Source organism: Heloderma suspectum, chromosome 17, assembly GCF_057233095.1.
Source record: "Heloderma suspectum isolate Gila_16-S chromosome 17, 16-S_ref, whole genome shotgun sequence".
Taxonomy (NCBI): Eukaryota; Metazoa; Chordata; class Lepidosauria; order Squamata; family Helodermatidae; genus Heloderma; species Heloderma suspectum.
In genome coordinates this window covers 22,721,451-22,740,055 of record NC_139474.1, presented here as the reverse complement: position 1 = coordinate 22,740,055, position 18,605 = coordinate 22,721,451, and the positions used below count along the sequence as shown (strand labels likewise).

At 53.7% G+C, this 18,605-nt stretch overlaps 1 protein-coding gene across 4 annotated transcripts in view; it reads left to right on the top strand.

Annotated features, from left to right (window-relative positions):
- The window catches only part of LOC146334739 (ETS translocation variant 3-like), a 19,830-nt gene extending 1,225 nt beyond the window's left edge, over positions 1-18,605 (top strand). Inside the window, exons 1-5 of one of the 4 annotated variants that reach the window (XM_084823740.1) lie at positions 4,702-4,899; positions 8,368-8,426; positions 9,411-9,648; positions 11,095-11,210; positions 16,651-18,605. In XM_084823740.1, the coding sequence (XP_084679866.1) occupies positions 8,381-8,426; positions 9,411-9,648; positions 11,095-11,210; positions 16,651-17,852 (1,602 nt within the window). In that variant the 5' untranslated portion in view covers positions 4,702-4,899; positions 8,368-8,380 and the 3' untranslated portion in view covers positions 17,853-18,605. Of the gene's footprint in view, positions 1-4,701; positions 4,905-8,367; positions 8,427-9,410; positions 9,649-11,094; positions 11,211-16,650 lie in introns of those variants that run through there. The other 3 variants (XM_084823741.1, XM_084823739.1, XM_084823738.1) reach the window with 3 other exon arrangements.

The following is an 18,605-nucleotide window of genomic DNA, read 5'->3' as shown; positions in this document are numbered from 1 at the left end:
AGCAGGGCCCTGCTTCCCCCTCAGCTCAGCCTGCTGGAGTGGCTCTGTAATACTTTCACTTGGACAGAGACAAAGCCTGAAAAAGGCACCATCACAGGCAGAAGCTCAATAGGTGTAGCCCTGTCACAGCTTTTATTTCCATGATGGGGAGGCCCTATCTTCTTAATATCTTTTGTCATGAGGCTTTGAAGCCCTATACTATTTATTCTTTATATACTGCATTTCAAGTGGACCTCGCAAAGCGGGTTATATAAAATTATTAAAACAACTATCAACAAGTTATACAATAAAAGAATAAAAGACTGGCTGAGGGGATCAGGGCGGTGGTGAATGCCTCCCTTGAGGAGGAAGTGATGCCATCAGCCCTCAAGGAGGCAGTGATAAGGCTGCTCTTAAAGAAGCCCTCCTTGGATCAAGTTCTGAACAACTTTCGCCCAGTCTCAAATCTGCCATTTTGGGGCAAGGTGACTGAGCGGGTGGTGGCGATGCAGTTGAAGGCACACTTGGAAGAAACTGATTATCTAGACCCATTTCAGTCGGGCTTCAGGCTTGGGCATGGGACAGAAATGGCCTTGGTCGCCTTGGTAGATGATATGAGGAGGGCTCTGGATAGGGGTGAATGCTCCTTCCTTGTTCTCCTTGACCGCTCAGCTGCTTTGATACCGTTGACCACGGTATCCTCCCGGACTGCCTGGAGGGGTTGGGCATTGGCGACACTGTATTGCGGTGGTTCCGGTCCTTCTTCTCCGGCAGGTACCAGAGGGTAGCACTGGGAGAGGAGGTTTCGGACCCGTGGCCACTCGTGGGGTGCCACAGGGTTCCATCCTCTCCCTGATGCTATTTAACATCTATGTGAAGCTGCTGGGGGCTATCATCAGGAGGTTTGGGGTGCGGTGTCATCAATATGCAGATGACACACAGCTCTACCTCTCATTCAAATCTTCACCAAGGTTGGCCGTAGAATCCCTGTCCAAATGTCTGGAGACGGTGAGTGGCTGGATGGGGAGGAATAAGCTGAAGCTGAACCCTGACAAGACCGAGGTACTTTTGGTGGGAGACAAGAGGAGGCTGGGGGATGTTGACCTGGTGTTGAATGGGGTACGGCTACCCTTGAAAGGCCAGGTCCGCAGCCTGGGGGTCATTTTGGACTCCCAGCTGTCCATGGAGGCTCAGGTGTCAGCTGTGAGCCGGGCTGCGCTGTATCAACTCCATCTGATACAGCAGCTGCGCCCCTTCCTTCCGACCATCTGCTCCCATCAGTAGTACATGCCCTGGTCTCCTCTCGTCTAGACTACTGTAATGCGCTCTACGTGGGGTTACCCTTGAAGACGGTTCGGAAGCTGCAGCTGGTGCAGAATGCGGCAGCTCGCCTGATTACAGGCAGCCGCCGGCGAGATCACATCACTCCAGTGTGAAGGAGTTGCACTGGTTACCAGGTGTTTTCCAGGCCAAATTCAAAGTGTTGGTTTTGACCTTTAAAACCCTATATGGTTCCGGCCCAGCCTATCTTAAGGAGCGCCTCCAGCAACACCAGACAGGCCGCTCAACAAGATCAGCCTCGGATGGCCTTCTCTCTGTCCCATCAGCCAGGACAGCTAGACTGGTGGTGATGAGGGAGAGGGCCTTTTCTGTGGTGGCCCCCACTCTGTGGAACTCCCTCCCTAGGGAACTCCGCCATGCCCCCTCTTTAATGAGCTTCTGTCGTGCATTAAAAACGTGGCTGTTCAGGCAGGCATTTGGGGTGGGTTAGGGTATTTTAGAAAATGTTTTTACTGTAGAATTTTATTGTTTAAACTGTTTTATTGTACGCTGTACATCGCCCAGAGTGGCTGGGTGACCAGCCAGATAGGTGATTAATAAATTTAATAATAAATAAAATAAATAAATAAGCAAACACTCAACGTCCACAAAGGTAGCTGTGTAAGACTATTGTATCAAAAGTCTGCCAGCAATGCCCTTGTGCATTCTACCTGAGGCAAACAGGCCTGTCTTTATGGCAAAGGGTAAATGGACCCAAATCTGACCTCAGAAATGGCAGTATTCATAACCCAGAGAGAGAACTTTTCAGCCTGCCAGGATACTATGTCACTGACCTTAAAGTAGCCATTGTCAACCAAAGGAACTTCAAAGGGAGATTAGACTGAGAGACTGCAGAGTTAGAATTCAGCAACAGGTTCAATCCTATCAGTGGTTTGAATGGGGATAAAGGAATTTTATCACCCTCTGTGCATTAATTGGCTTACCTAGTGCCAGGTTGTTTGTGCTCTCAACAGAAACAGTTCGTGAATGGCTACTGTTAATAATGTGATTGTCACTGTTTGTACTTTCTGTATTTAATTTCCATCTGACCTCACGGTTTACAATCCCCCCCACCCCCACCAGTCATGTGTAGTGTATACATCTCTGAAACTCTCCATAACACTCCATGTATCTGATGGTGTGGGTCCACGAAAGCTTATGCCAAAACAAACAACTGTTTTTCCAGAAGAAGCTGCTCCTGTTTCATCTCCCTTCCTCTTATGGGGAAGTGGTTCTTCAGAAGCCCCTGTGGTGGCAGTTGGGGGAGAGAGGACCACCAGTACATCCTTCCCCATCATACCTGCCCCACCACCAAAAAAGTTGTTCTTAGCCCCATGGAGCTTGCTTTTGGGGGGAGAGGGCACGACACTTGCAAAGCACTACAACTAAAAGGAGCCTTTAAACTCTCTCTCTCTTTCTCTCTCTCTCTCTCTCTCTCTATATATATATATATAACCAAAATGGAACAGAAGGAGAGAGAGATGATAAATGGCAGATTAAAGGAATACATAAAACAGCATCTAAAAGCCCTTGCTGAATAAAAAGTCTTGGCCTGGCACTGAAAAAGACACAAAAAGGCTCAGGGCCAGGCAAGTGCCTCTCTCAGGGAATCATTGAGAGTCAGTGTGGTGTAGTGGTTAGAGTGTTGGACTGGGACTTGGGAGATCTGGGTTCTAGTCCCCACTTGGCCGTGAAGCTCACTGGGTGACTTTGGGCCAGTCACTGGCTCTCAGACTAACCTGCCTCACAGGGTTGCAGTGAGGATAAAATGGAGAGGAGGAGGATCATGTAAACCACCTTGCAAGAGAAAAAAGTGGGATATAACTATGATAATAAATTATTGCAGTCAGGGCACCACAGGTGGAAAGACCCTGTTGTGGGTCCTCAGCTGCCTAACCAGGGGAGGAGGAAATGTTCCCGAAGAAGGGCTTCTGAGAAGAACCTTCATAGTGCCAGGCAGGCTCACATGGGAGGAGGCAGACCTTAAGGGAGAGCAAGTTTGCATTGGGAATAGTTGGGCAGTATAATATGCTGATAATGGCAGCATCCTGTCAGGTGTAGAAGCCTTGCAAAAGATTGCAAAAGCCTTGCAAAAGATCTTCCTTATCACCCGGGGAAGAACTGTATCCCTTGCAAGTTAGAAACCGGTGGAGAACAAAGATTGGGCCAGATGCTTGTGCATTTCAGAGATTCTATCAGAGACAGAACTTCAAAGCTACTTTGCCCAGTTTTGATTTGTTAGACATTTCTAAAGAGCTCAGAACTCTGCAGAAAATAATGCAATTCGAAGTTATCTGCAGAGCCTGTTGGATGCCTCAGCAACTTGCAAGCAGCAAACCAATTTACTTTTAGGTGCGGTGGAGATACAACACATCAGCCATTATCATGATTATGATAATTATTGTAAGGCAGCTTGTGAACATTTGTTGCTTTTTTGAAAAATATCCAAAAATGTTGCAATTAAAAAAAAAAATACAATGCAAACATGGATTATGTCCACGTTTGTTCTGCCTGCTCAGTTGGCCCTCTTGAGTTAATTGTGCCCTAAGAGCCCGGAAGGGGAGTCTGCAGCACCACAACTCCCATCGGCCATTGTCATGGGCCATGCCAGCTGCGGCTGATGAGAGCTGGAGTCCAACAATGCCTGGAAGGCCACATCTTGCCCGCCCATCCCTTCCTCCCTCCCTGGCTACGACCGACGGGGCAGGGCAGGGCAGGGGAGATGGAGGCTCACGTTCCCACTGAGCCCCCGGGATTAACCTTGGGCCGCTCCGTCTCTCTCTCTCTCCCCCCCCCCTCTGCCTGGCCTACCTCGCAGGGTCGTTGTGAGAATAAAGGGGGAAAGTGGGGAGGAAGCATAATAAGCAATATATACATTGGAGTAAAACTTTAAGCAAAAACTTGCGGGGATTTGCCCTTAATGCCCAAAGTGAAGTGCTGCGTTTCACAACTAAATCATGAAAATGATCACTCGAGCAACAACAGTCTCGTTGCGAGCGCATGCCTGCGCCCTCCAACGGAAGGGTTAACGGGCGGACAGGGGCGAGAGGAGGAGAGCGCGCGGCTTCCTTCTTCCTTTCCTCTTCCGGTTTTTCCCGTCCTCGTCCGGAAGTGACGCCAAGCGTAGCGCGCCAGCCGAAGCTCGGCTTGCGCCTGCGCCGTCTCTATAGTGCGCGCGCGTCCGAGGCCTGGGGGCCTCGTTTCCCCTCCCGGAAGTGACGCAGCCCCCTCCCGTCTTCCCCCCCTCTCCTGGCCAGGCCGATACCGCTAGGCCGCTGGCGACGGACAGGCGGGGGAGGGGCAGACATTCTTCCGGAAGTGACGCGACTTCCGTGAGTCCCCGCGTGACTGAAATGCGCCCCTCCTCCTGCTTCTGCCGGAAGTGACGCGCGCGAGGGCCAGTGGGCGACCGACGAGGCGTTTCCGTTTCCGGTGGCTGGAGCGGGGGGTGGGCGAAGGGGCTGAGGGGAGGAAAGCGAGAGAGCGAAAGAGAGCGGGGAAGGCGCGGGGAAGGGACAGCCGCCGCCCGCGCCCAGCAGGCCGGAGGGACGGAGGGACGGACGGACCCCGCCAGCCGGCCAGCCAGCCGCTGCGGCTCAGGTGAGGTGAGGCGAGGCGAGGCCGAGGCCGGGGCCGGGGCGGCGGTGCGCGTCTGTCGGTCCGTTCCTGAGCGGGGGTCTGCTGGGCCAGGCCGCAGGCCTGCGGAGGAGGGGGGGCTGCGCGGGGCGAGCCACCAGGCGCCCCCGCCCCGCGCCTTCTGCCCACGGCAGCTCCAGCCCCCGTCATCTCCGGCCATTGGCCGCGATGGGCGTTGAAGCCCCGCAGCACCTGGAGGGCTCCGGGGTGGGGTGGGGTGGGGTGGGGTGGGGAAGGCTGTTAAGGGGAGCCAGGGCCTCCGTGGGAGGGCAGAGGATGAGGTCACGGGGCTCTGAAGTTACCAGAGCCCTCCGTGTGAGGGGCTGACATGGGAGGGAGCAGGGGCTTAGGCGACCTGGTGCCCTCCATCTGGGGCTGGACCCCAGCCCCCATCATCCCCAAGTATTGGCCACACTGGCTGAGGCTGGTGGAAGTTGGAGTCCCGCAACACCTGCAGGACACCAGGTTGCCCCTTGCCCAGGTATCCTGCGGGGGGGGGGGATGAAGGAGGGAGGGGTATTGCATGTTTGTGTGGAGAAGGCTCACCGTGGCTGCTGCCCTCAATGGCCACATGCCCCCTCCAGAGCAGGTCTGTCCATGCCTATTGTAGGAGAGCGCCATTGCCCTCATGCCCTCCTTGTGGCTTCCCAGTGGGGCATCTGGTTGGCCTCTCAGATCCTGACAGCTGGACTGGGTGGCCCCCTTTCGGCCTGATCTAGCCTCGGGGCTCTTTAGATGCCCATATGCTTCTGTCTGCATATCTTGTGTGTGTGGAAAATATTTATATCCTGCCTCCAAGGCAGCTGATGCCAAGTAAAAATTAACAATAAGCATAAAATTATTTTTTAAAGGCAGTGCTGGCTTACAAATGTCTGGGGGGGGGGAGGAAGATGGTGGGAGATGTCCGTTCCTCTGACCTTGGATGTTTGACTCTGTGTTGCTTAGCAAGCTGTAACCCTCCTCTCAATAATTCCCTAAGGTCAGTCAGTGTTATTATCCCTTGTATTGCAGGGGAGGACTGAGGCTGGGGTGGTGGTTGTTGCTACATGGAGGAGGAACATCATCAGCGCAGCATATTGCTTGCTTAGAGAATTACTTTTCATAAGTTCCTGGAGGAGGAGAGATCTGTCAGTGGCAAGCAGGGAGGGAGGAGCAGTTGCCCTCATGTTCTACTGGTGGGCTTCCCACTGGAGAATCTGGCCAGCAGCGGTGAGAAACAGGGTGTTGGATTAGATACACCTTTGACTTGATCTAGCAGGGCTCTTCTTAGGAGCTGGAAGGAGGCTAGCCTGCCATTGCACACACACCCCCCCCACACTTCTTGGCTTTTCTAGGCAGGAAGGGGTTGAGCAATATAACAGGAGTAGTTAATGATGGTCATAGATTGGACAGTTTGAGGTGCTGTCACAAAGCTCACTGGGCCACCTCAGTGAGCTGGTTACCAACTCTCTGCCTCTGTTTCTTCACGTGGTTGTTGGGAGGGTATGATATGGGGTAAATGAATCAGGGATGCCATCTTGAGTTCTCTTGAGGATAATTGGGTAAAAATATGATAAATTAATGGAAGGAAATGCCTGAGGTTGAGTCTGATTGCTGGGGAGAGGGAGGGATGTTTGCGTGAGAGAGAGAGACGGACACTGTTGGTGATAAACTGTTGACAACCATTCCTGGTGGTCAGTCTGAAGTCTCTCCCATGTAGATCCCCCTCATATGTCGTCCCCCCCACACACACACATTCTTCTTCCAAAGAGCTCTGGGTGTGGCATATGTGGATGTTTCTCCCCCACCCCCACGTTTTTATGAACCACCCTGTGCGGTAGGTTAGGCTGAGAAGCAGCAGCTAGCCTGAGGCTGCCCAGTCAACATCATGGGAGGGTGGAGATTTGAACCCAGGCCTGAATCTAGGGCTGCATTGCCTTTGAGGTGCTGGTTCTCATGAGCAAGCCCTGGAGAGGTTTGATCTTGATCTTTTGTGGTGGAGCTGCTCTTGGGGGTGCTCCCCTCACCCCGGGTAAGGGCTGGCTCTTGTTGTTAAGAACAAAGCTGCCTTCCTTTCAGTGCCGGCAGGCAAAGAGTGTGCTCAGCAGGGAGTTGGGCTGTCTCAAGAGGGAGTGTCTGGTGCTCTGCGGAAAGGCTGTGGAGCATTGTGAGTGCCGGGCCAGGTAATCCCTTTATTGCCCCCTTATCAATTGCCTTCGCAGCAGGGCAGAGGAGTGGTAGAGGAATCTGCAGATTGACTCCTGATTGTTGGGCTCTGGGGGTTTCTCTTGGCTTAAAATAGTCTCCTGGTGACTTCACTGTTTAAACACGGGTGTGGTGGAGGGGAAGGAAACCAGCAAGAAAACTCTCTCTGCCTTTCACACACTGGAGGACTGGCTCACAAATAGGAGGCATCGGGAACTCAGCTAGACAGCTGGCTTTCCAGAGACAGGTGGGCTGTCCCAGGCAGACAGGATCGCGTGTGCTGATAAGGGTTATGTCACAGCACGCCCTCAGACTCTTGCCGCTCCAGCAGTGCTGCTGGAAATGTTTTTCTTGATACCAGCTGCTCTGAGTCCAGCATGCTCTCCCCTTTCCCCTTGTTCTGTAGCAGCTTTGCCACTTCAGAGCAGAGCTGCACAGAGGAAGCTTTGGGGGCACGAATCTGGAAGTGGCTTTCCTTCCAGCCTCCTTTGAGCCGAGCTGAAGTGCCTCCGTCCCAGCTGTCCCCTTGGCTGCTGTGGAAACAGTCTGTGGCACTTCTGCAGCCGGGACTCCTGTTGGTTCCTCTGGTGTGGTTCATAGAAGATATGGTGACCAGGGATTAAACTTCCTCCTCCTGCCACATGTGGGCCAAATGACAAATGCTGGAGCACTTGGAAAAGTTTGCTTGCAGGCATGATGTCATTAGGAGGATCACGTGCATTTTACTCCTAGAAACTCCATCAGAACATGAAAGGCAATGCTTCTGTGTGCTGTGCACAATGTTGGTTCCATCACTATGAAATAATCATAATCAGATGTTCTTTCTTCTTCAAGGGGAAATTGGGGTTGATTCTCTGCCCTGCCCCTCAATTGCTGGGCTAGCAGGCAAGGCCAATCCCCTGTCACCTAAGGGAGCTCTCCCAACCCACAACCAGAAGGATCCTTCTCCCCTCCCTCACTCCCCCCCCCCTTTGGTCAGACCTGGCAATCTTCTTGGCATGGAGTTTGATAGTGTCGAAGATAAAAATGAATATGAAATGGCATGCTTACAATATGTGGTTACAGGCTGGGTGGTGCTTTTGATAAAGTGGTGAAGCCCTGGCTATGGACTTCAGGGGGAGTCACGGGAGATATGGCTTCTTTAGGTAAAGGAGGGTGAGCGACCGGAATACCATCTGCATTCATTGTATGTTGACGTGTAATTGTGGCTCCTCTTCTCTTATTTCCCCCCACTAACGGAACATCCAGCAGGAGCAGGAAAATGAAGGCAGGCTGCCCCATCGTGGAGAAACCTGAAGGAGGAGGAGGTAAGGGAGCGTCCTCTGCAGCCAGACCCTCCAGCTTGGCATTTGGGAAGCTAGAGGTCGTTTTCTTCCTTGTGTGAGAATAAGCCTTTACATGTGCATGGTCGACCCTCCTCTCGTTCCTTGTCGTTACCTTGGCAGATCTGTTTGCTCCAGCACTGATTCAGACAGTAGTCCTGTCCCTTGCTGAGAGTCCTTCTCCAGACAGGGCTGTCAACCAGTAAGGTTGGAAAAACATTTCAGAGTTGCCCTGACGGTGTAGTGGTAACCACACCGGTCCACCAGTCTTAAGATTCCTTGGAGCGATTCTTAATGTCAAGGAAGCCAAAATGCACAGGAGGCCAGAACTGGCAGATGCCTGGTTCCCACAGGGTCTCTAGAGCTGTGTGTGAGGCAGGGAAGATGGCCTCATGGGAGGAGAAGGGCGGTAAGAGAAGGGGGAGCTGCAAGCCTCCTAGCGAGGGGAGTGGGAGATTGGGGGAATGCGTTCCAAAGGCTCCTCTGATTTCTCTCCCTGTGGGAATGCACCCACGTGGGAATGCAGTCTGTCATTTTTCTTACTTTATCATCTTTTCATTTATCTTCGCCACACCCCTGTGGGGTGGTTTGGGCTTCTTGGCTAAGCAGTGGTTTTACATCCAGACACCCCACCTTCAAACCCAGCACCCAATTGACTCTGCAGCCATTGGCCTGGCACTCCGGGGTAATTTTCCATGGCTGAAGATGAATGGGTGCCAGGCCAGGTTATTTGCGTGGCTGTTGCTAAGAGGGATTCCACAAGTTCTTATTTATGAACTTGAATTGCTTTTCCATTAAAAGCAACTTAGAAAAGAGTTATCAGAGGAGGAGTGGGGCTGGGTGACCTGGGGCTTCTGCCACATGGAGACCAGCTGGCTTATCAGCGTGGAGGGCTCTGTTCAACAGAAGCGGGGTTCTAGGCTTGGGCTCTGCTCCTCATGGCTCCCTCTGTGGCCTTTGGCTCTTTAGGCTATCACTTCCCGGACTGGGCCTACAAGACCGAATCCAGCCCGGGCTCCCGCCAGATCCAGCTCTGGCACTTCATTCTGGAGCTGCTGCAGAAGGAGGAATTCCGGCACGTCATCGCCTGGCAGCAGGGCGAGTACGGGGAGTTCGTCATCAAGGACCCCGACGAGGTGGCTCGGCTGTGGGGCAGGAGGAAATGCAAGCCTCAGATGAACTACGACAAGCTGAGCCGGGCCCTCAGGTCAGGAGGGCTCGGGGGTTGGATGAACTGACTGACTTGCAGATTGGAAGTAACCTCCGGGATTAGGCAGATGCCCCACATCCAGAGGAGCCTGTGCCTTGTCCATTGGCAAAGCCATTGTTCCAGTAAGATCTTAATAGGCAGTGGAGAAAAGCCCCTCTCCCTGGATGGTGAGGCAGAAGCCAGCTGCCTGTACGTTGACCCAGCAGTTCTGTTTTCTGTGGCTTGCCAAATTCCACAGTCTGACCTACGTCGGCTGCAGTCCTGTGCAGAAATACCTGACAGTGAACCCCATGGAACACCCTGGGACTGATGTCTGAGTAATCATGCACAGAGGGTCGCACTGTCAGCCTTCTAGGAGGTCTCATTCTGCTCGCTCTCCCATAGCCCTCTTCTGAAAGAACAGTCAGTTTTGTTCACTTCTGGGTTGTAAGGCAGAAAATGCTAATGCTGATGAAAGGTGGTGGGACAGAATGAGGCCCAACAACCAACTGGCTTTCTGTCACTTAATTCTTTGATCATCAGAGCAGTGTTAAGAATAATAATGATAGCGCTGGTTAGCATTCACCGATATCTCGGTCTCCAAGCTGGAAGGCCATGAGGGTCTCAATCGTGGCTTATTCAGCCTTGTAAGCTCCTTGGAGGATGTTCATCCTCCCCATCCCCCAGCTAGACAGCCCTGCACCGCTAGCCATGGATTCTCTCTGGGTTTGAAAGGACTGACACAGCCAAGGCCATGCTGCAGTGGGGGTGGCTGGCTCAGACTCAGCCACATGCGCCCAGGCCACAATCCATCAAGGCGTGTGGCCCAAGGTCGGCCCAGGGCCCTGGCCAATTCATCTTGTGGCTGGGCTGGGCTGCCACTGCCAGGAACCAGCTGTTCTCCATGGCAGGGCCGCCAGCACCCCTGGCCTGTCTTCCTTGGGCCCCCTCGCCGTGGCTGCACTCGCCATTCTGACATAGCAGCTGGAACTCGGCCGGCGCCAACCTGAGTGAGGGCACAGGCGGCACGGTCCGGGACGCGATCCCTTGGCTTTTGTTCCTGGGAAGCTGTGGCTTGGTGAGCACGCCTGGCTGCCGTGTGCCCTCTGATCCCCTCTGGTAGCGCAGGCTAAAATAAACAAGGAAGCACAGGCAGCGTTTGCATAATGGAGCAGGAAGGCAGTCGCCCATTGAAGAATGCCAGCACCGTCATTGATTGACGGAGGGAGCCAAGTCCTTCCCTGGGATCCCTCCAGTATGCTGAAATGGCACAGAGGAGAGAAACCAGTAGAGCTGGCTTGGCTGGCTGACGGGGTGGAGGTGCAGGGAGGGAGCGGCTTCGGCCTTCCTCCCAGCTGCTCTCCCTCTCCTCTAGGCAGCTGCCCCAGGTCCTGCGCCCTCAGCCAGGTTGGCGTTTTATTTCTTGGAAGGGGGCGTGTTCACTTGCGTGTTTTTTTTTGGCAGGTATTACTATAACAAGCGCATCCTCCACAAGACGAAAGGGAAACGGTTCACCTACAAGTTCAACTTCAATAAGCTGGTGATGCCCAATTACCCCTTCATTAACATCCGGCCCACGGGTGAGCAGGAAACGTGTGCTTGTCTCTTCCGATTGCTGTGGTGGTGTGTTGGGGGAACTGGTTTGGTGTGAGCTGCTTTAGGTGCAGCCAAGGGGGCTGTGCATGCTCAGGGGGGTGCTGGTGGGTTGACTTCTTTTTGTTGGATAGCAGCAACATCCAAGTGCCATCGCACAGACATCCATAGAAATGACCCACTCTTCTGGAAATTATTTGCCCGCGTGGCACTGGTGCTGCTGGTCTTTGACGAGTGCTGGTCCAACACCCTCTTTGGATCCGAACTTGTGTTCAGATTTCAGCGCGCGAAATGTTGGTGGATCCTTCTCCTTAGAAACACTGGCAGCTCCTTCCCCTGAATCCGTCTCAGTATTGTTGACCCTGACTGCTTGTGGCTCTCCAGGGCAGCGGTGGCCAACTTGAAGCCTTCCAGATGTTTCGGCCAACAGTTTTTATCAGTCGTAGCCAGTGGTGAGGGATGATGGGAGTTGTAGACCAAAACATTTGGAGGGCCCCAGGTTGCCTACCCCTGCTGTAGGTTCCGGTGGTCTTTTCAGCCCTACCTGGAGATGCTCTGGATTGAAACTGGGAACTTTTGCATGGCAAGCAAGTGCTCTGCCTCTGAGCTTCACTCCTTCCTCTTCAGGTGGCTCCGTGCTCACCTGGGGTGACAGCTGGGATTCCTGTCTTGGCCACCTGCAGTCTTTGGCTTAAGTTGGATGTGTTGCCTCCTGTGATCGGAGGCCTTTACCGAGCTGGCAGAGCCCTGTGTGTACATGTTGCAGGCCCTTGGGTTTTCTGGCTTTCTGTAAATGTGGCCTTCCTTGTTTTAAGGGACCTGGAGGTTACTGGAATGGATCCACATTGCTTCCCTATTTATCAGGCTCTTCCCGGCTTAATGCAGCTTGAGAAAAGCTCAACCTCACAGTGAAGCTAGTTCTTCCGCGGTCAGCAGCTGCTTCTGCAGTGCCCACATATATCCCTGAGCAGCCCACAAAGCACTTGAAGGGAGCGCTTCCCAAAGATGACAGGCTTCTGTTCAGTCCTGAAGCTGAGCCCAGGTGCTTTGGAACTGAGCAGGCAATTCATTTGGCTTGAGCCTCAGGATGGGGTTCAGGTATGGATTAGTTGACAGAGATGTAGCATTTCCAGAAATCTTGAAGCCAAGGAGGGTAAAGTGTGTATTTCTTGGGGGGGGGGGATGAAATATAGGTAGTACTTAGCATATAAAAATGTAATTGGCATGTTTATAAAATTTGCAGAGCAATTGTATGTATATACATAAGACCTGCTCTGTTTACTGGAGTTTACTCCTGAGTAGGTGTGCACAGGATGACATGCTGAAGCATATAAATGCCTTTCATTGCAATCCTAGAGATGTCCATTCAGAAGTAAGCCCCTTGAGTTCAGTGGGACTTACTCCCAGGTAAGCATGTATCAGAGTGCATGCTGTGTTTTGTACAAGCCAAAGGACAGCAGGTGCAGGATACTTGCTTCTGGGATCACCAAACTAGATCAAAGATTGCCAGAAGAAGGCAAGCAGCTGTCCACGAGCAGTGAGGGCCCTGGGTGCTCCTCACCTGAAGTGCATTGTGGGCCTGAGGGTGGTGTGATGCAGGACTTCACCTTCTCTATATTGTGGAGCAGGGACAGACCCTGGACACCTTTCTTGGCACCCACCAAGGCAATCTCTCCCAGTTTCTTTTTTTAGATTAAATTTTTAAATTTTCTCACTGGCAGCTGGGATTGCTTTGGAAGAGGTTTCTGTTGGTGCTGAAAGCTCTGGGTTCAAAGGAGGCATCTAGGGTGTTGGGGCTCAGACCCCCCACTGCTGCCTTGTAGTGGTGTTTGGGGCAGGCTGCTCATCTTTTGCCACCACTCTCATGGGTGGTGGGCAGGACAGTTTCTTAAATTACCAGATGTGCCCACAGCCCAAAAAACGTTGCCTGCCCCTGCTGTAAATTTTCTCACATACAAATCTTCATACCCCACATTTTGAGTGGGCAAAGCCCTTGTCCAAAAGAAAAAGTATTTCATAGCAATTTTTTTCAGTGCTCCCCAAATTTTCAGTTCTTCCACTGGAAAAATTTAAAACCTTGGGAGCACCCATGTGCCCACACCATTTTAAGAACTTTTTATCTTCTCAACTCAAAGCAGCTTACTGGGTTTTTTGTTTAACCTCTATATCATATTGAAAAAACAGTAAAGAATCCAAAAACCAAACCTTAATGCAGCAGAGAATAAATAATAAACAGCAGCCTAAAAAGAGGAGTGCCTTTCAGTCTGGTCTCCCCTGAACGTGTGATGAGGTTGCCAGAAGGCAAGGAGGGCTTCCCAGGGGAGGGAGTCCCTCAGTGCTGGTGCAACAATGGAGAAGGCCCCTGCCAGACCTCAGCTGGCAAGGAAACCCAGAGCAGATCTCTGATGCTGAACCGAGCATGCCAGCCAGAGTGTGTGGAAGAAGGTGTCCCTCCAGGCCCCCTGGGGCCGCACCCGTTGGGCCTTGAAAGGTATGGGCCTACCTGTTGAGTTGAGCCTGCAACCAGCTCTCCTGGATTGGAATCATATGCTCCAGCTTTCCCCAACCAGGTTCCCTCCACATGTTTTGAACTACATCTCCAGCTTTCCTGAGCATTTGCCATGCTGGCTGGGGCTAATGGGAGTTGAAGTCCAAGACAACTGGGGGCACCTAGCTGGGGAAGGCTGCTCCCTTCGGTGGGATCATTCTGAGGTGAGCAGATGAAGGGAGGAGCCTTTGCCTGCTGCAGGGGCCTCCACCCAACTAACGGGATCATCCCACCCTGCTCAATTGAGACTCGGAGTGCAATCCTGTGGTCCCTGGGCAAATGTCCCAGGGACCATAGGTTGGCTCAGGAAACCCCTCCAAAGGTGGAGACCGCACTTCAACCTCGGAAGGGGGAGTTGGAGACCCAGCCCCAGACCCCTCCTCCTCCTCGCAGGCTGCACAAAAGGAACTGTGCCGGCTGCCTCTCTGAGCTCAGAAAGGCGACCTTGGAGGAGGGGGAAAGGGGATGTTCCAGTGGGCGGTGAGGGGAGAAGACTGGAGAGACCAGGATATGAGCTATCCTGAGCCTCTGCCTCAGGAAGCCTCCTTCCCTCCCCCTTTGAAGCGCCATTGCTAGACAAGCTGAAAAGCCCATCTGCCAAAAATGTAGGAGATTGGAGGGTGGGGAGGCAAAGGTCACCTGCCCTGCCGGCTTCAGCCTGCCAGGGCACAGGCATCTCAGAAGGGGCTCATGAGCGGTGAGGGCGCGCTTCATAGGATTGTGCCCTCAGTTGCTCAAGTCACATTTTGTTAACCGCTTCTCTTCGTTGCAGAATACTTTCAATACTTGGCCATTATTTGACCAAGGCATGATCTTAGCAGCTCCAAGTGCAGCAAAAAAATAGATCATCCAGCATCTTAAAAAGAAAAAGCTTCGCCCTGGAGTATGAACTGGTAGCCGCTCCAGGCCTGGATCTAGGGCAGAGGAGCGCTGGTCTTCTTGCGTCGTGCTTTGGGCTGTGCAGGGAGAGGTGGGGACGAACCTCCAGAATGTCATTGGAGCCCAGCCTGCCTGAGGCCAGGAATGACGAGGGACACACCCTCCGTTGCCCAGCAGTGTCAGCCTCGCGGCAGCTTCTTCCTTTATGCAAAGGCATTCCCGGGGAGAAGACCGTCCTGAGCTTCCAGGAGCCATCTTGCTGCTGCGGCTCCTGATCTGTGCGAAGCATTAATAAAAAACAAGATTCCAAATGCCTAACGCTCCCGGAGCACGACTGAAAATCTGGGCCGGTGTGCTGGGGAGGGTGGCCCTGTCAGCTGAGCTGTGTCCAGCCATCAGCTACTGAACAGCTTGGCTGCAGAGGAGTTAAGGACTGCGTGGTTCTGCTCTCCCCTTGAGGGAGTTGTGGGAGGCGCTGCTCTGAGTCCTGCCGCCCTCTGACCTATGGCTGGTGGGCCTGGATGACAGGGCCTTCTCTGCTGTGGTGCCCAGACAGGTGTTCGATCTCTCCCTTCCCTGCTCCTTTTTCAGAAAACTAAGCCCCTATTGTTCCCATGACTGAACTTGTTCCCCCTGATTTGAAGGGTTTGTTTGCTTTTTTTGCTCTGCCCTATAGTGTTGTTTGGGTTTGTTACTCAAATTATTAGTTGTGTATGCCGGTTCTTATTGTGCATGAATGGGGTGAGGGTGGCAGCTTATACGTTCAATCTAAATTGCAATGGGCCAGCTGCAGCATGCAGAAGCCCTGGGCTAAAGTCCAGGTGGCTGAATGCAGAGGAAAGCCAGGCTCCTGCAGTGCTGAGGACTCTGGCAACAAGTCTGGGCAACTGCTGCCTGACTTTGCTGGCCTGGGTTCCTTTCTTCCTCCTCTCTAGCACACCCTGCGCTCCCTCAGGCTGGCATCAAGCAGAAAGAAGGCTACCAGAGTCCCGGAATGCATCTTTGATTGCAGCTTGTTTTCTTTCTTCTCACCTGGGGAGGAAGGGGAGATTTGACGCGTCAAACCTGTTTGGGCGGAGGCCCCGCCGAGTGCCGGAGAGGCGCTTGCTCTTGTGGCGCGTGTGCTGGTGCCACGCAGGGGCCGATGGAGCTGGGCAGTGGAGCGCTGGGCCTGTGTGAGAAAAGAGGGCCCAGGCCAAGCATCGAGGCTGCTTCGCTGGGGGGGGGTGCTGGGGGGGGGAGAGGGGAGGGAGTGATCCAGCAAGAGTAGTGCTTAGGCAGGGCTCTGGGTCACCCTTGGTGTTCCTCAGAAGCTTAATGAGGCCTCCTCCAGATCAGTTGGGATGGAGAAGATTCCCAGAAAGATGGTGTGCCCATTCGCACTTCCCCTTGGCCTCAGGGGCCATGGAGAGTGTTGGGTGTGTTCATGTTGGTCCTGCTCTAGGCCCAGGTAGTCCATGTATCCCCAGGACATGAGCAACTTTTGCTCTGAGAACAAAAGCAGGTTTGCTGAATCCAGTGGGGGCTGAACTTGGCTTTCTTGTTCCAAGCGGGGGCCCCTAGTTCTTCAGTACTCCCAAAGAGGCCCTCTGTAAAGCCCACCAGCAGCATCTTGGCATGCTCCCAGCTTTCACTTGGATCAGGTCTTTATTTGCGGGGTGGGGTGCAGTGAAAGGCACCTCTGTGCGCTTGCCTCTTCAGAGCCTTTGGGAAAGGTTTACTGAGAAGATGGTTTCTGTTCAAGGATGGTTCTTGTCAAAAAGATTGGGCAAATTCCTGGAGGAGGAGATGGGCAGGTTCCGTCAGTGGCCATTTCACCTGGTGATTCAAATGGAGTCCTGGCTACCAGGGGGGCGAGGGCAGAGCTGTTGCCTTCATCCTCAGTTTGCGGGTTTCTGGGGGGCCACAGGAGGCGGGGCTGGATGGCCCCTCCTGGGGCATGCGAGTCTTTGCTGGCTCAGATGGTGCTTGGTTCTGAGCATCTCCTGTCTCCTCCTCAGGTGTCGTTCCCCAGAGTGCTCCTCCTGTCCCGACGGCTTCGTCCCGGTTCCACTTCCCTCCGCTGGACAGCCACTCTCCCACTGAAGACGCTCAGCCCAGCCACTTCTCGGCCCGGTCCCTGGCACCATCTGGCCAAGAGGTGCTGAACAACGGCAGCCTTGGGGAGAAGTCATCCCCTGGGCCGGAGCTGGAGGGTGGCTCTCCAGACTGGCGGCGCGGGGTCGACCTCCTGGCCCCCCGCAGCTCCACTGCTGCCCCCAGCGGGGCCGGCCCCCAGAAGCGCAAGCCGGACCTGGTGCTCCCTCTCTTTGGCAGGTCTGGGATGTACCCCGACCCACACAGTCCATTTGCCGTGTCCCCACTCCCCGCCCGTGGAGGGGTCCTGAATGTCCCCATCTCTCCAGCCCTGTCATTGACACCCACCCTCTTCTCGTACAGCCCCTCCCCGGGCATGAGCCCCTTTGCAGCAGGGGGGAGCAGCTGCTTCTCCTTCAACCCGGAGGAGATGAAGCACTACCTCCACTCACAGGCCTGCTCCGTCTTCAACTACCACCTCAGCCCCAGGACTTTCCCTCGCTACCCAGGCCTCATCATCCCCCACATCCCGTGCCAGGTGCCTCCCGAGGACCAGCCCCAGTTCCCCATTAAGCTGCAGCCCCCGCCTGTGGGACGCAAGAACCGGGAGCGGCTGGACAGTGGCGGAGGAGGGGGGGCCGTGGCTTCTCAGCTGCCTCCAGCGTCCCCCCAGATTAAGACAGAGCCCATCCTGAACCAGGAGCCCAACAGCAGAGATCCTCTGGCTAGAGACCCAGTGGGGCGGGCAGAAGGGGCGAGCGCAGCCGTGCCCCCCAAGAGCCAGGAGCGGGAGAAGCCTCTCTTTGCTAGGCCGGTGGCCCCGTCTTGGCCTGCAGCATCATCGGCACCCGCCCTGACCAACTTCCCAGCGGTCGAAAGGCCTAAGCAAGAGGACGGAGGAGGGGCTGGGGAGAGAGCTGTCCCGGAACCTGTGGGGGAGCCAGGGGCCCCGGAGAAGCGGGAGGATGCCGTGATGCCCCCCAAGCTACGCCTGAAGCGCCGCTGGAATGGTGACCGGCGGGCAGAGACTCCCGAGGAGGGGAGCCAGGGCCAGAAGCCATACTGGGCCAGCAGCCTGGACACCCCACACATTCTCCTGGCCCCGAAGGCTACAGTGGATACCTAGGCCAGGAGAGGCCTGCAGCGGCTGGATCCCTGGATTATAACGTAGCCAGGTTTTCCTGGCTGGGGTGTAGGGCAGGAGGAGGAGCGAGCTAGGATGGTGTGACTAATTCTAGAGGGGGGTTGGCAGGGGGGTTGCTTTGTGTGTGTGTGTGTGTGTGTGAATTGCAGGTGAAGCGCAATTTGTCATGTTTTAAGGGGTGGGTGGGTATTGGGGGGTGGTCACTGGGGCAATGCTTGGCTCGTCTGCGCGTAAAGCCACTTGGCTGTTTTTGCAGTGACTGCCGAAGCAAAAAGACTCATGAATTTCCCTTTTTTTCTATAGCATTTTATAGAAGCAAGAATCTATCTGAATGTATATAGTTCCTTTCTAGGGAGGTGAGTGGTGAAACAGAGGAGGACTTCCTTTCTGTTAAGAACTGGAATGTGTCTTGTGTCAAAATAGGAAGACACTTTACTTGGGATGGGGGTACTGGAACATTGCACTGTCTTTAAATTTTAAAAGCGTGAATTACAGGAAGATGAGACATAATAATGAAGCTGGCTGCAAGCCCGCAGTTGTCCAGGCCGGAAAAGCATGGAGGCTGCCTGACATGACGGCATTGCAACCTGAAGTGTTAGTTTTAGAAGTGGGGGGAGGTTACATTTAAGATAACCTTTTTAAAATATTGAAGAAGCCATGATGAGCAGTTGTAAAATCTTTTCAGGGATGGGAAAGGGATGTGGATGTAAAAAAACAAAAAACCCAAATGCCTTT